We start from the raw sequence: 16,656 nt of genomic DNA, 5'->3' as shown, positions 1-16,656 counted from the left end.
ACCTACCCCAACACCCACTCCAACCTTCCCCTCCCACCACATTCCTCCTCCAACAACCAACCTCCCTTCCAACCTCCCTCCAACCCACCCCCTCCTCACCTAGTATCCAATTAATTGTAAGATTACAGGAATTTGACTGACCGTTCTTCAAGCAGGAACCCTTTCAGTTGTTGCTGTTGCTTCTCCCCTTAAGGCAGCTTTGTGGTTTTCTGGTGGCATTTTAAAATCATAGAATCCCTACAGTGCAGATGGAGGCCAGTCGGCCCATTAAGTCCGCATGACCCTCTGAAAGAGCACCCTCCTGGGGCCCACTCCCCCATCCTATCCTCGCAACCCCCGCAAATCTGGACATCTTTGGACACAAAGGGACAATTTAACATGCCCAATCCACCTAACCTGCACATCTTTGGACTGTGGGAGGAAATCGGAGCACCCAGAGGAAACCCACGCAGACAAGGAGAGAACGTGCAGACTCCACACAGATGGTCACCCAAGGCCGGAATTGAATCCCTGGGGCTGTGAGGCACTGAGCCACCATGCTAGCAAAATAGAAATTGGAATCATAAAGCTGCCTGAAGGTTGGAAGCAGCACCAGTGACTGAGCAAAACTGACCTGATACGGACAGCGCAGATTTTAATATAGCGGAACTTGGCCTAACCGATCTGGCTTTGTTTCAGTTGGCCTTTCAGGCCTCCAGTTCAGGTGGCTCAGGCTGGACAACAAGAAACTGTTTACAACGTAGAGCCCAGCGTTTGCCATTGTCTGCACCCCTTCTCCTGGGTCCTGCCCACACCACCCATCCACCATCCCCTGTGTGGGTGGGTTGTTGAATTAAAGGCCAGATTTGTAGGAATTAATGGCTATGGGGCTGAAGGAGAGGCAAAGTCATGATCAGTTTTAAATTTGAGTCTTTGGGGACTGGAGCGGGTCAGTGAATACCATTAAAGGAACAGGGCTTGGTATAATTGTGGACCAGTACGCAATACATGCAGCAGAGGTCTGGCTATGAAAACTGGGGTCTGAGAGGCAGAGCCAGGAGAGCACTGAAATGGTTGAGTCTGGAAGTGACAGTGCCAAGGTTGGGAGCATCAGGATGATATAAGCTGGGGCTTGGGCAGAGAATGATGGGAATGGGCTGTTTTTATGATCAAACAGATACAGAGTCAAAAATATTTTTTTTTAATAGTTTCCTGGTTTGACCTGAGACATGGGTGAGGAAGGGGATGGAGTTTGCAAATTGCAAAGCCATTGGCCTTGGTCCTTACTACAAACTATCCCCTAACTACTATCTTCATTAGTCTCCCAGACAACAGGCTAAACTGTACTTGACCACAAGTCAAGTTTCCCACATCACAGCCATGCTGCCTCTATTTCCACCTCTGTGACATTGCCTGACTTCACATTCAGGCCTTTGCTGCCTCTATGGGCGCAGTTTAACTAAATGGGAACAAAGTCCCAAAACGAGCGGGTTTATGTGCAGGTTTCCCGGCGCTCTAGTTTGATAGGGGGCCTCGGCAGGGACCGCCCAGCTGAAGCTGCACATCGTCCCATTTTCAGCACCGAGGAGCTCAGCTCACCGGAACTCCTCAGTGTAGCGAGAGATCGGGACACCATTTATAAAAGGCGAATCCCCCGCGCAACCCCCCTCACCCAGCCCCAACGCATTGTCGGAGGGTCCCTACCTCCCCCTGCATCTCCCCGAACACCCGTGTAGATCTCCCCAGGCCGGATCGCCAGTTCTTGATTAATAAGGGGATCAGAGATTATCTGGAAAAGGCAGGGGAATGGGGATGAGAAAACTATCAGCCATGGTTGAATGACGGAGCAGACCCGATGGGCCAAGTGACCTAATTCTGCTCCTATGTCTTATGGTCTTTTGTGACTCGGTGTTGCTTTATAACTCTGGTGAAAGCACCATGGGATGTTTTATTATCTTAAAGATGCTTTATATAAACACAAGTTGTTTGTTGTGTTGTGTGGGACTGAAGATAGTGGCTTTGATCTGGTGTTGGACAGGCAGCGTGAGGCCTCAAGACAGTGAAGAGTTTGAGAAGTGGAAGGAGATGGGTGATGAGGGTACATTTTATGTCGCTGATGTTGCCGAGGAAGTAGTCCAAAGATGTGCAGGTTAGGTGGATTGGCCATGCTAAATTGCCCTTAGTGACCAAAATTGCCCTTAGTGTTGGGTGGGGTTACGGGGATAGGGTGGAGGTGTGGATCTTGGGTAGGGTGCTCTTTCCAGGAGCCGATGCAGACTTGATGGGCCGAATGGCCTCCTTCTGCACTGTAAATTCTATGATAAATAAAGATGAAGGAGAATGTCAAGGATAGCTTCTTCGGACCTCCAGAGTGCACAGGAAGACAAGACATCCCTGGAGATATGCTGACTGTGATTGGATAGATCAGAGTTAAACCAAATGAGGGCAATCCCATTGGAGACAGCTGGTCTGATCAGCCATGTCAAAGGCTACCGAGAGGTCAAGCAGAAAGAACGCAGTTGCACAGAATGCCATTTTTGAGCTTTATTGGAATGGTTTCAGAGCTGTGCTGAGACAGAAGCCTTATTGGAGAGATTGAACACAGTAAGAAGTCTTACAACACCAGGTTAAAGTCAGGTGAGGAAGGAGCAGTGCTCTGAAAGCTAGTGTTTGAAACAAACCTGTTGGATTTTAACCTGGTGTTATAAGACTTATTACTGTGCTCACCCCAGTCCAACGCCGGCATCTCCACATGGAGAGATTGAAAGAAGATATTTTGGAAAATGTGGGGGTCCGTGGCAGGGAGGGACAGGGAGGAAGTGAATGGGGGTGGGAGTTGGTTTGAGGTTGAGAAAGCTGAAAGAAAAGGGTCTGGATTCTCCGTTTTGGAGACTAAGTCCCCACACTGTTGTGAAATCGCTGGTGTTTTATGGCAGGGAAACTGGCGTAAAACAGCCACCGATTTCCCCATTTTGCTGGGGGCTAGCAGGGAGGCAGCTCTAGCTGACGCTATGGCCCCCAGCACTTTCGGTTCCAAGGCCGCGCATGTGCATGGCAGCGGCGCTCCATGGCAGACTCAGTCCGCAGACCTGGACCGCCAAAGTAGTGCCCCCCTTTAGCCACTCACGCGCCACGGACCGCCCACTCACAGTGCCCCGAGCCCCGAATGAAGCACCCCCTGCCCGCGGATCGGCCCACCCCCGATTGTAGCTGCCCTGGACTGAGTCCGCAGCCGCCACGCCGAGTTCACGAATGGTGTCAACACGCTGTCAGGAACTCAGCCGGTCGGGGACGGAGCATCGCGGGGCGGGCTTCAGGCAATGGCCTGAGGCGGTGGATAATCGGCGCGGCGTATCCTAGAGTACGCTGCTTTTCAGGGAGCGGAGAATTCAAAAACCGGTGCCGCTCCTGATTTTGGCGCCAAAATGGATTCTCCGCCCTATCGCTGAACATGATTTCGGCGTTGGGGAGCGGAGAATCCAGCCCAAGGTTTCCCCACACATGCCGAAAGTGAATGGATGGACTCAATTATCAATTAATCTTCTGTTTCCCGGCTACACAGTATCAGATTGATAAGATTGCAGGGCTGTCTGGTGGATGGGCCTGCTGTACTAGGCTGCAATAGGGGACTGCAGAGGAGCAGCAGGAAGAGGAGGAATCCAGAATCTGTCAACATTGAGGAGAAAGGGGGAGTTGATGGTTTGAGAGGCCATGCCTGGGGGAGTAGTCCGGGAAAGATTGATCATAATGTTGGGTGGTTGGAATGCTGGATCTAGTAAATGGGAAGGCACTTTCCCTCAGCCGTTCAGCGATCTCTGCCTCCCTTTATCAGACAACTTTCCCACGGTCCAAAACACCTCGCTATCCGGGTTAAATTGAAAATGACAATTACACAAACTCAGATATTTCAAATGTCAACCCACCTCCTGGGACTCTTGTCGATGGCCTGCCCCCTCTCCAGCCTCTGTAAAAATCTGGAGTATGTGGCAGGATTCAGATTTTTTACATTCTAACACCTCACGCCAGTGCTTCCCTTAACGTTTGTCAGTTTAAGCCCCCCCCCCCCCCCCCCCCCCCCCCCCCCCCCATCCCAAAACAACCCCACAGGATTTGGGAGGTGAGAATACGTTTTAAGAATCTTGGAGAGGATAAGAAGTTTGGAGATGGGTGGGAGCTTGCAAGGATGAGTGGTTAAAACGGTTTTTTTTCATGAAGAATGGGTTCATTATGTTAGCTTTGAAAGAGAGGGAGTTGGACAATCCTTGATAAATAGGAAGCATTTATAATCGCAGCAAGCAAGGATACCAAGGAGGGAGGTTGAACACGAGGACTAGGAGGAGGAGTACATCGCTCAACCCATTGAGCCTGCTCTACCATTCTCTGCGATCATGGCTGATCTTGGGTTTCAACTCCATTTTCTCACCCATTCCGCACATCTTTAATTCCCTGAGAGACCAAAAATCTATCTATCCCCAGCCTTAAATATATTCAACGATAGAGCATCCATACCCCTCTGAGGTGGGGAATTCCAAAGATCCACAACCTATTGAGTGAAGCAATTTCTCCTCATCTCAACCTAAATGATCGCCCCTTATCCGCAGACTGTGCCACCCACCAGATTTTAGATTCCTCGACCGGTAGAGATTACTGGTCTGTCCGTGTCCACCCTAGCAAACCGTTTCAGAATCTTGTGTGTTAATGGGAGCGCGCCTCATTCTTAAAAACCCCACAGAAAATAGATCCAATTTATTCAGCTTCTCATCATAGTGTTATGGGCCAGGGTTTAGAGAACCCCAAAGTGTATCGTGGAGTTCCCCTGACCCACAACTTTTAATAGATTGTGGTATGGGGAGCACACGGCCCACTTTACAGGTGTGGTACAGCAGAAATGGAAAAGTATTTTTTAAAGCAAAACAACGTTTATTCTATGAGCTCCAGTTAACCTTTTTAAAACATACAGTGAACATCTTAGCAACCATTAACTCAAATACAACCCCCAAAGACTACAACAGTAAGTAAACCTTTAAGCTTTCCTTTTTAAACATCCATACAACTTAAAAAACAAAACCTTTATCAGAAGCACATCAGGTTAAAGTCACTAGTGAAAACTTTATAATTCTGAATTCACCAAATGATCACGGGATAGTCTTTTCATGGCAGAGATCAACAGTACAGTTGCTCTGTCTGGCTTCAGCTCCCACACTGAAAACAAAATTAAAACACACCCTGCAGCCTGCTCAAAGACGAAAGTAAAAAGCTGACAGACAGCCCAGCTCCACCCACTCTCTGACATCACTGCAGTAGTAAACACCCATTTCTTAAAGGTACTCCCACATGACAATTGGACAACCCCCTCATCCTAGGGACCAATCTAGTGAACCTTCGCTGTACCTCCTCCAATGTAAGTGTGTCCTTTCTTAAATGTGGAGACTAAAACTGCGCACAGTACTCCAGATGTGACCTCACCATAGCCCTGTAAAATTGGGTCAGACCATTAGATGTAGGGGCAGAAGTAGGCTATTTTCCTATTGAGTCTGCTCTGCCATTCAGTGAGATCATGGCTGATCTGATATCATCATCAACTCCACTTTCCCACCTCATCCACATAACCTTTGATTCTCTTACTGATTAAAAATCTGTCTACCTCAGCCTTGAACATACTTACCATACTTCCCGTACCAGCCTCCCCGAACAGGCGCCGGAATGTGGCGACTAGGGGCTTTTCACAGTAAAAGCATTTGAAGCCTACTTGTGACAAGCGATTTTAAATTTTACATTAATGACCCAACTTCTACAGCTCTCTGCGGTAAATAATTCCACAGATTCACTACCCTTTGAGAGAAGAAATTCCTCCTAATCTCTATTTTAAATAGGCAACCTCTTACTCTGAGATTATGACCTCTGGTCCTAGACTCTCCCACAAGGAGAAACACTATCTCGGCATCTACCCTGTCAAGCTCCCTCCGAGATGTCTCAATAAGGTTGGCTCCCATTCTTCTAAACTCCAATGAGTACAGGCCCAGCCTACTGAACCTCTCCTCATGAGAAAATCCCTCCATATCCGAGATCAACCTAGTGAACTTCCTCTGGATTGCCTCCAATGCTGCTATATCTTTCCTTGGATACGGGGACCAAAACTGTTCACAATTTTGAGGCTCAAGAGATCCATAGCAAGAGTTCGTATTGACGAGATGAACCTCAGGGCAGCACGATAGTACAGTGGTTCGCCCAATTGCTTCACAGCTCCAGGGTCCCAAGTTCAATTCCGACCTAGGGTGACTGTGTGGAGTCTGCACATTCTACCTGTGTTTGCATTAGTTTCCTCCGGGTGCTCCGGTTTCCTCCCACAGACCAAAGAAATGCGCATTAGGTGGACTGGCCATGCTAAATTGCCCTTAGTGTCCAAAAAGGTTAAGTGGGGTTACGGGGATAGGGTGGAGCTTGGGCTTGAGTAGGGTTCTCTTTCCAAGGGCTGGTGCAGACTTGATGGGCCAAATGGTCTTCTTCAGCATTGAAAATTCTCTGAAATCAGGGGAGACAACAGAAACTTGGAGGAGTTGGGTATAGGGGAGTGCTAGTGTGACACGTGTTGAAGTGGGTGCTGGGGAGAGAACCGGGTTTGACACAGTAGGGAATTGTGAGCACTGGGAACCACTAGAGGCAGCATTTCAATGTGGATCTTAATGACAAAGATGTTCATGAGATCCTTGTGTATTATTTTTTTAAGATGAGGGTGAATGAGGAAAGGGTATAAGGGGAAGTGTTGGGGCAGGGAACAAACTGGGTATCCCTATTTTTTTGCAGGGTGATCATGGTATGGTGCCAGTTTTGTCTGAGGAGTGAGTCTTGAAAGCGCCTGATGTGGTCCAGTCATATCGAGTAACGGGTGGTTAAAAATGGATGTGTGTGTGTGAGAGAAAGGCTACTCGATATCTCAGGTGGTTGAGGAAGTGAAGAGCAGCTCCACATTGGGCAACAACTAAACTGGCGCAGACTGAAGCTTTTACTGGCTTTTACAGATATCAAAGGGTAACATGGACGACCAGCAGCTGCAGAAATATAGAGGCGAACTGAGGACCAAAGGACCTCCGATCTCGGAGTAATGTTCACAAATGGTATCTCCTCTTAAACAGTGTCTGGCTACTACAGATAGACTAAAAGAATACCTCCTCTCACATTTACCTTGCTATGTTGGGTTCAGTTTGAGTTCAAAGCTACCACCTTGTCCTTAATTTCTCAGACCCCCACCCCCGACATCTATCTTTCAGAAATGAAGAGTTTGAACAGATACAGTAATATAAATAAAAATAAACAGCCAGGTTTTCAGATTGTCGGTCATTGATTATAAATGTTGGCTTGGCTCTCTTTTCAGAAAGCTGGATGTTCTGAAGTCTGCACTGGAAGGATCCCTGGAAAAGGATTTTCAGCTGAAGGCTTTCGGGTTTGAGGCCTCTCATGAACAGCTCCGTCAGCCTCGAGTTGTCAGAGTGGGACTTATCCAGAACAAGATAGTCCTGCCTACTGATTCCCCTGTGGCTGAGCAGGTACGGAAAGTGTGTGGGTGCACTTCAATATTTTAATTAAAACCAATGCAATGGTCAAAACAACATGGAATCCATATCGTAAGGAATGTAGAATTGCATAGGACTCACTGGCTGGAAATAGGCCCAACTTCATGCTGAGTACTGTAAATGACCCTTGAATTTTTCAATGGACACGGTGACCTGTTACTGAGAGTGTGAGAACTTCATCACTAATCCTTCGCCCCAGCTTCTCCTCTGCAGCCTTTTCTCCCCAGCTTCCCCTGCCATCGTCGCCCTGGGCCCCCAAAACGTTCCTCCACTCCATGGATCTCTGTTCTGGGAACTGGATGCAGTCCCAGTCCTGTCCGCTGCAGGGAATAGTGAGCTATTGGCAAGTCTGATTGGTGCTTAATACTTCTCCCAGCCTATCAGCAAATCCATCTATTCCGTTCTTCCTTGTGTATTTACCTAGCTTCCTGCGAAATGCAGTTATCTATTTTAATCACACTCACTTCCTGTGATCTCAAATTAACTCCCTGTGTTCACAAATTAATGTCCAGATTGGTACCTCCTCTTCAACGGTGTCTGGCAACTACAGATAAGCTAAAAGGATACCTCATCTCAAATTTACCTTGTTATTTTGGTTTCAGTTTGAGTTCAAAGCTACCAGTTCCACCTGCACCTATCTTCATTTCTCAGACCCCACATTCTAACCACTGTATAGATCAAAAGTTTCTCCTGAGACCCTGATTGGATTTATTAGTGACTTTCTTACATAGGGGTGGCACAGTGGTTACCACTGCTGCCTGACATTGCCAGGGACCGGGTTCAATTTTGGCCTTGGGTGACTGTGGAGTTTGCATGTTCTCCCCGTGTCTGCGTGGGTTTCCTCCGGGTGCTTCGGTTTCCTCCCGTAGTCTAAAGATGTGCAGGTTAGGTGGATTGGCAATGATCAATCGCCCCTTAGTCTCCAAAGATGTGCAGGTTAGGTGGGGTTATGGGGATAGGGTAGGGGAGTGGGACTAGGTAGGGTGCTCTTTCGGAAGGTCGGTGCAGATTCAGTGGGTCAAATGCCCTCTTGCGGCAATATAGAGATTCTATGGTTATATGCATAGCCCCTAGTTTTGGACTCCCAAAGCAGAAATATTTTCTCTTTATCTACTCTTATCAAATTTCTTCATAATTTTAAAGACCTCTATTGAATCACCCTTCGGCCTTCTCTTTTCTATAGAAAAGAACTATAGCTTGTTTACTCTTTCCTGATAGGTATAACCTCGCTCTGTTCTGGTATCATCCTTGAATCTTTTTTGCACACTCTCCAGTGCCTCTATATTCTTTTGGTAACTTGAGGCAAGATATTTTGTTTGGTTGAGTTTCCCTTCCTGCCATCTGAGGAGCAGTGACAAACACGTCCTCGCTCATACTGGCCGCCTGGCAGCCATTTCACGCTCATGGGGAAATGTGTCCCCATCCAAACTGGGTTCGTAAAGGGCAGGCAACTGGTGGCCAATCTAAGGAGGCTGCTCAATGTGATTATGATGCCGGAGAGCAGGGATGCAGAGGTAGAGGTAGCAATGAATGCCGAAAAGGCTTTCGACCAGGTTGAGTGGGACTATATATGGGAGGTGATAGGACATTTTGGGTTCGGGGTGGGATTCATTGACTGGGTTAGGCTGCTATATCAGGCCCCAGAGGCTAGTGTAAGAACGAACAGGATGATATCTGACTACTTCAAACTGCACCGCGGGACTAGACAGGGATGTCCTCTCTCCCCACTGCCATTTGCGCTGGCTATAGAGCCGCTGGTAATTGCTCTGAGATCTTCAAGGGACTGGAAAGGGCTGGTCTGGGGGCGGGAGTGGAACATAAAGTCTTGTTATGCGCGGATGACCTGCTGTTATACATGTCAGACCCAATGGTGGGGATGGACGGAATCATGGAAACCCTGAGAATTTGCTCGGTTCTCAGTATATAAATTGAACATGGCAAAAAGCGAGATGTGGGTAGTGCAGGCGAGAGGTCAGGTGAGTAGGCTGAGGGGGCTGCCGTTCAGGCTGGTAGGGGAAAGCTTTGGGTATTGAGGGATACAAGCAGCGCGAGACTGGGGTAAGTTGCATAAGCTAAACTTATCCAGGTTGGTGGAGCAAGTGAGGGACGAGTTCCGGAGATGGGATGCGCTCCCACTGTCATTGGCGTGGAGAGTGCAGACGGTGAAGGTGTCGATTCTCCCGGCATTCTTGTTCATATTTTAGTGTCTCCCCATTTTCATTCCGCGGTCCTTCTTTAAGAGGCCAGATAAAATTATCCTGGGATTTGTTTGGGTGGAAAAGTCCCCACGGGTGAGGAAGGCGATGCTCAAGAGGAACCGAGGGGATGGGGGGCTGGCGTTGCTGAACTTTAGCAACTACTACTGGGCAGCCAACATAGCCATGGTAAGGAAATGGATAGTGGGAACGGGGTCGGTTTGGGAGCGGATGGAGGCTGCTTCCTGCAGGGGCACCAGTTTGGCAGCCTTGGTTACGGCGCCTCTGCCGCTCCTGCCGGCATGATACTCCACCAGCCCTATAGTGGCAGCCCTACGGGTCTGGGGCCAGTGGAGGAGGCATATAGGGGAAGTGAGAGCATCGGTTTGGTCCCCAATCTGCAGTAACCACCGATTTGCCGCTGGAAATATGGACGGTGGGTTCCAATTATGGCGGAGGGCGGGGATTGCGAGAATGGGCGAGCTGTTCCTGGAAGGGTGCTTCCCGAGCATGAGGGTGCTGGAGGAGAGGTTCGGGCTGGCGACAAGGAATGATTTCAGGTACTTGCAGGTGCGGGATTTCGTACGCAGATTGGTACCATCCTTCCCACGCCTCCCACCAAGGGGGATCCAGGACAGGGCAGTTTCCAGAGGAGAGGTGGGAGAGGGGAGAGTCTCCGACATTTATAAAGAACTAATGGGAGCAGAGGAGGCACAGACCGAAGAACTGAAGCTTAAGTGGGAGGAGGAGCTCGGGGGGGGAGATAGAGGACAGCATATGGGCAGACGCTTTGAGTAGAGTAACCACGACCGCAACATGCGCCAGGCTCAATCTGGTCCAGTTCAAGGTCGTACATCGGGCCCATATGAGGGTGGCCCGGATGAGCAAATTTTTTGTGCTGGAGGACAAATGTGCTAGATGTGCCGGAGGACCAGTGAACCATGTACACATTTTCTGGGCGTGTCCTAAACTAAGGGAGTACTGGCAGGGATTCGCGGACGTCATGTCCCGGGTATTGAAAACTAGGGTAGCAATGAGTCCTGAGATGGCAATTTTTGTGGTTTCGGAGGACCCGGGAGTCCAGGAGGAGAAAGAGGCCGACATCTTGGCCTTTGCTTCCCTGGTAGCCCGGCGACGAATACTGTTGGCATGAACGGACTCAAAGCCCCCGAAGTCTGAAGTATGACTTTCAGACATGGCGAGCTTTCTCGGGCTGGAGAAAATTAAGTTCACCTTGAGAGGATCGCTGTCAGGGTTCACCTGGAGGTGGCAGCCATTCGTTGACTTCTTCGCGGATAATTAATCGTCAGCAGTGGAGTGGGGGTGGGGAGGGGTTAGGGTAGAGTAGGGGGTTGCATAGACAGGTTCATGCGAGAGGGGAGCCGATGCTTGCATTATGTCTTATTTGCTTTTTGTACACTACGGTACAATGTTGCTGTTTTTTAATGCCAAAAATACCTCAATAAAATTGTTTATTTTTTTTAAAAACGTGTCCCCACCCACCTGTCCTGACCGAGGCCTGAACAGGGTGAATTTTTGGCTTCCTCCTTCTGCCCTTGAACTCCTCTCACTTGCCTGAAAATTGAGGCCAGGCAGGAAACAGCCCTTAAACGGTCAATAATTGGCCACTTAAGGGGCCCTTAAATGGTCAATAATTGGTCACTTAAGGGCCACAACTGAGGCAAGGGCGGGTGGGCCAACCTAGGTCTTGCCTGTCCCAGCGTAAAGTGGTGGAGAGGTGAGGCGAAGGACATAAAATTCTGCCCATGGAGACCAGGACTGTGTGATCTAAACAGGTTTAGCTTCAATACTTTTCAATTCTAATCATCCCACTAAATAGCAATGACTTGCTGTCCTCCTTGATTTTTTTTTAACTTGCTGTGCTATTTTTAAAGATCTGTGGACCTGTAATGTATGATAAAAATAGAGTGTGATAATGAAAAACATGCTAAATAATTAATAACTTTACTTAACAGCTGGGAAATTAATTTTTTCCAGTTTTAACAGTTGTGCTTGGGGTTTAAGAAGATGGAGGCACAGCAGTTGTCTGACAGTCAGTGATCCATCTAGCGGCTCCAGAGAGACAATAAATTACAAAAATGAAATTCAAACAGTTGCTACACCTCAGCAGAAGCGGGAGATTGGATTATTAGATCATATGCACTGACAGGATGGCTGTTCTTTATAGTCAGGTTTTAAAGACCACTTTCTTTGATGGCATACGCAATGTAGACAGAAGAATAATTGATGATAGTGAGTGTGGACACTATTCTGGGATGAGTCAACTGCACAATGAATTAATAACTTGCGTTTATGTAATTCTATTTAATGCAAGTAAATGGTCCAGGGTATTTGATAAGGAGTGTTAAGACGATTGAGGTGGAGATATCGGGACAGGTTCCATTGAGCATCTTAAAAGTGAAGATTTGATAGAAGTGTTTAAGATCATGAGTGGCCTGGACAGAGTAGATAGGGAGATGCTGATCCCACACAGGTTCGAGAATGAGAGGGAACAGATTTAAAGTACTTGTCAAAAGAAGCCAAAGCGGTATGAGAGAGAACTTTTTCGCACAGCGAGTGGTTACGGTCTGGAATGCCCTGTGTGCGGTTGAAAGGAGGTTCAATTGAGGTTTGCAACAGGGAATTGGATTGTTATCTGAAAAGGGAGAATGTGCAGGGATTGCGGGGAGCAGGCGGGAGAATGGCACAAAAGTGAATTGCTTAATCTGAGAGCTGCTGCAGATATGATGGGCCAAATGGCCTCCTTCTACAGTATAACGATTCTGTGAATGTTTTAAACTGTGGGAACAGGATTAGGACATGAGTTGAAACAGCTTCGATGGAGTGAACAGAAGGAGTGTTTCCTCTTGTGGGGAAGAGCACCACGCAAGGCCATCAATATAAGAAATCCAATTGGGAATTCAGAAGAAACTGCTTTATGAAGAGAGTGGTGGGAATGTTAACCTGGCTGCCTCGGAGTGCCAACACGACCTCCTCAGACAGAAGGCATTTGGACTCCTCCAGACAGCCTTGCAATCCGAAGAGCAATGCAGATATCCCTTCCTGATCTTCCCTACTCTGCCTTTGGAGCGCCAGCAACCACGGGACAATGAAGCCCAGAGACTCGTCATCTGACTGGGGCTCATCAGGATCCTGGTTTCCAGCTGTCCTCCGATTAGTAAGTTCGCGGACTGCACTAAGGTTGGTGGAATGGCAGATAATGTTGAGGATTGTCAGAGGATACAGCAGGACATAGATAGGTTTGGAGACTTGGGCAAGGAAATGGTAAATGGAGTTTAATCCAGACAAATGTGAGGTAACGCATTTCAGTAGATCTAACATAGAGGGGAAATATACCGTAAATGGCAAAACTCTTCGGAATATAGAAAGTCGGAGAGATCTGGGCATGCAGGTGCACAGATCTTTGAAAGTGGATAAGATAGTCAAGAAAACATACGCAATGCTTGGCTACATTGGACGAGGCACCGAGGATAAAAACTGGCAAGTCATACTACAATTGTATAGAATCTTGGTAAGGCCGCACTTGGAATATCACACAAAATTCTGGTTGCCATACTACCAGAAGGATGTGGAGGCTTTGGAGAGGGTGCAGAGGAGGTTTACCAGGATGTCGCCTGGTCTGGAGAGTATTAGCTATGAGGAGAGGCTGAATAGACTCGGACTGTTTTCATTAGAAAGACGGAGTTTGATGGGTGACCTGATTGAGGTCTACAAGATTATGAGGGGCATGGATAGAGTGGATGGGCAGGCACTCTTTCCCAGGGTGGAGGGATTAGTCACCAGGGTGCATAGGTTTAAGGTCCTTGGGGCAAGATTTAGAGGAGATGTGTGAGGCAGGTTTTTTACAGAGGGTGGTGAGTGCCAGGAACGTGTTGCCAGGGGAGGTTGTAGAAGCCGATACATTAACGGCATTCAAAAGGCATCTTGACAAATACATGGATAGGATGGGTGTAAAGGGATATGGCACAAGGAAGTGCCTCCACATTTTGAGGGTACAGGTACAGGGTTTGAGGGTCAAAGGGCCTGTTCCTGTGCTGTATTGTTCTTTGAGTGCCGGCTCCCTCGAACATCCCTACCTCCGCATGCTGTGGATCTGAAAAAGTGAGTGCTAGCCAGCTTGAGACCCCGAAGCCTCTACTACTAAGCCCCACCGAGATATGTGTCTCTACGCTTGATAACTGTGAAGCCTCTTCCAGGTGCATATCCGAGAAATTCTCGGAGCTGCTCCCCAGGCTGCTCCCCAGGCTGCTCCCCAGGCTGCTCCCCAGGCTGCTCCCCAGGCTGCTCCCCAGGCTGCTCCCCAGGCTGTTCCCTTCCACCCGGGAGTGGCTCTGGCTGCCCCCTTGCTGTATCTGCAAGAGAAGTGAGATGGCATGAGTATATTGGAGTGGTGTAAGCATATAAGAGCAAGAAATGCCGTGAGTTTGATGAGGGGGGTAATGAGGTTGTGGGTCCTCACTTTTTTTTTATTTTAGTGCCCATCACCCCCTCGGCATAGAGATGGTTTTGTCTCCCCCTGGCCAGCAGCATGGCCCTCTCCTCAAACTCGGTTAGGAACTTTAACTTGGCTATTCGTCCGCCTGACTGCTCCCTCCCGGCAGTTGTGAGAGAGCTTTTCCTGCTGCCACCGCCGCTATGCTGGGTTGGTTACCCTGCTAGAGAGTCTCTCCCCGCCGAGAGTAAAGGATTTGGCGTCTTGCCTCCACCAGGCCTGGTCAGGCCTCGGTCTGAAAACTTCCGCATGGCCACCCTGGCAGCCATGCTGTGCTTTGGACTTGGAACAGGTGCTGTGGAGCTATTCCAGTGGAGCTCCCCAGTAATTTAAGCACTTGCCTGAAAGCGGGTTGGGTGAACAAATTCTACCCGCAACAGAGGTGGTGTGAAACTCGAGGAAAAGGTGTTTCTGTCTAACTGGTTAAAGATGTGGCGGGATAAACTGTCACCGTCGTCAGTGGGCAATATACCAGATTCCCACTCAATTTGACATTTTGCCAGATTATTGGAAAATTTCACCCATGGGATATTTTGTGATCGCTAGAGAGGACAGGAAGGATCTGAGTTCAATGTAGAGATGGGGCATCGTTAAAACACAGAAAGAGGCAATTTGACCCAATGAGTCCATGTTGACTCTCTGGAATCCACTGAGTCCCATTCCGCCGCTCCATCACCCTCATCCTGCAGGGTTTGCTCCCTCAAGTGCCTATCCAACTTTATTTTGAAGTCACTGGTCATCTCCTCTTTCACCAGCCTCCATAGGCAGCAAGTTCTAGGTTATTAACATTCATTGTGTAAAAACAAAAGCTTTTCCTCGCCCATCCTCCCCCTGCATCCATTGCCCAAAATATTAAATCTGTGTGTACCCACGCCCACAGTCTCCTTTCCTACAAGGAAAACAACCCCAGCTTCACCAACCCTACCTTGGAAATAAACTCTCCCAATCCTGGAACCATTCTGGTAAATCTCCTCCCCACCCTCTCAAAGACCCACACACCCATCCTAAGTGTGGGGTTGAGAACTGGACACAGTACTCTATTTGTGCCTTAACCAAGGTTTTATAAAGATTTTGTTTTTGTACTTAATATCTCTATGTTTATGGAGCCCAGATTCCATATGCATTGGTAATCATTCACTCAGTATGTCCTGCCACTGTCAAAAATTAATGTACAGTAACCCAGGATCCCGATGTCCCTGTACACACTTTAGTACGGGACCATTAATATATATTGCCTCTCCCTGCACCTCTGTGGAAAGACAGCATCTTCAACAGTGCAGCACTCCATCAAGTACTGCACTGCAATGTTAGCCTGGATTATATATTTGACACCTTGGAATGGGAGTTGAAGCTACATCTTTCTCAGAGCTCAGAGCGCTGTCACGAGTCAGGGCTGACACCTGGGCTGGGATTCTCCCCTATCCGGCGGGGCGGGGGGTCCCGGCACGTTGGACTGGCGTCAACCACTCCGGGGTCGGGCCGCCCCAAAAGGTGCGGAAGTCTCCGCACCTTTAGGGGCCAAGCCCTCACATTGAGGGGCTAGGCCCACGCCGGAGTGGTTCCCGCTCCGCCGGCTGCCGTGAACGGCCTTTGGCGCCACGCCAGCCGAGGCCGAAAGGACTTTGCCAGCCGGTGGAAGTCTGCGCATGCGCCGGAGCGTCAGCGGCTGCTGTGAAGACCATGGTGAAGGCGGAAGAAAAAACTGCCCCACGGCACAGGCCCGCCCGCCGATCGGTGGGCCCTGATCGCGGGCCAGGCCGCCGTGGGGGAACCCCCCCTGGGGTCAGATGGCCCTGCCCCAGGATCCCGGCGCCCGCCCGCGCCACCAATCCCGCCGGTATGGTAGGTGGTTTAAACCACGCCAGTGGGAGAGGCTTGTCAGCGGCAGGACTTGGGCCATCACGGGCCGGAGAATCGCCGCGGGGGGCCCGCCGACCGCCGCAGCGCGATTCCCGCCCCCACCGAATCCTGGGTGGCAGAGAATTCGGGACACGGCGGGGGCGGGATTGACGCCGGCCCCGGGCGATTCTCCGACATGGCGGGGGGTCAGAGAATCCCGCCCCTGGTGTACGGTCTTTTTGGTTTCACCAATAGCAATAGGCAGTTAGAATCTTTCCTCTTCATTGCTTCCCTGGCTTCATCAAATAGTGATGGTCTCAATTAAAATTCTCAAAACTATTGGTCTTTTGATTCTGGGAGCATTTGATATTGAAATATAGTCTACAACTTGAACGTGAGCACTACATGACAGAGGGGTGACCGTTTCTTTTTGACTCCCCTAAGTAATGACCACAATTTTTGAAACCATGGTGACTGCACCATTTTGGACTGGTCTTCCAAGAACGTAATATCAATAATGGGATACTGGCCACAGAGGACTGACATTCCGAGAGTTCCA

General features: G+C 49.0%; 1 protein-coding gene across 1 annotated transcript in view; it reads left to right on the top strand.

The window, feature by feature from the left end:
- upb1 (ureidopropionase, beta) overlaps window positions 1–16,656 on the top strand; it is a 188,542-nt gene that overhangs the window by 18,053 nt on the left and 153,833 nt on the right. The window contains exon 2 of the mRNA XM_038793997.1: window positions 7,352–7,523. Within this exon, the coding sequence (XP_038649925.1) occupies window positions 7,352–7,523 (172 nt within the window). The remainder of the gene's footprint in view (window positions 1–7,351; window positions 7,524–16,656) is intronic.

Source organism: Scyliorhinus canicula, chromosome 1, assembly GCF_902713615.1.
Source record: "Scyliorhinus canicula chromosome 1, sScyCan1.1, whole genome shotgun sequence".
Classification (NCBI taxonomy): domain Eukaryota; kingdom Metazoa; phylum Chordata; class Chondrichthyes; order Carcharhiniformes; family Scyliorhinidae; genus Scyliorhinus; species Scyliorhinus canicula.
The sequence above is the reverse complement of the archived record's forward strand: the minus strand, read 5'-3'. Positions and strand labels throughout refer to the sequence as shown.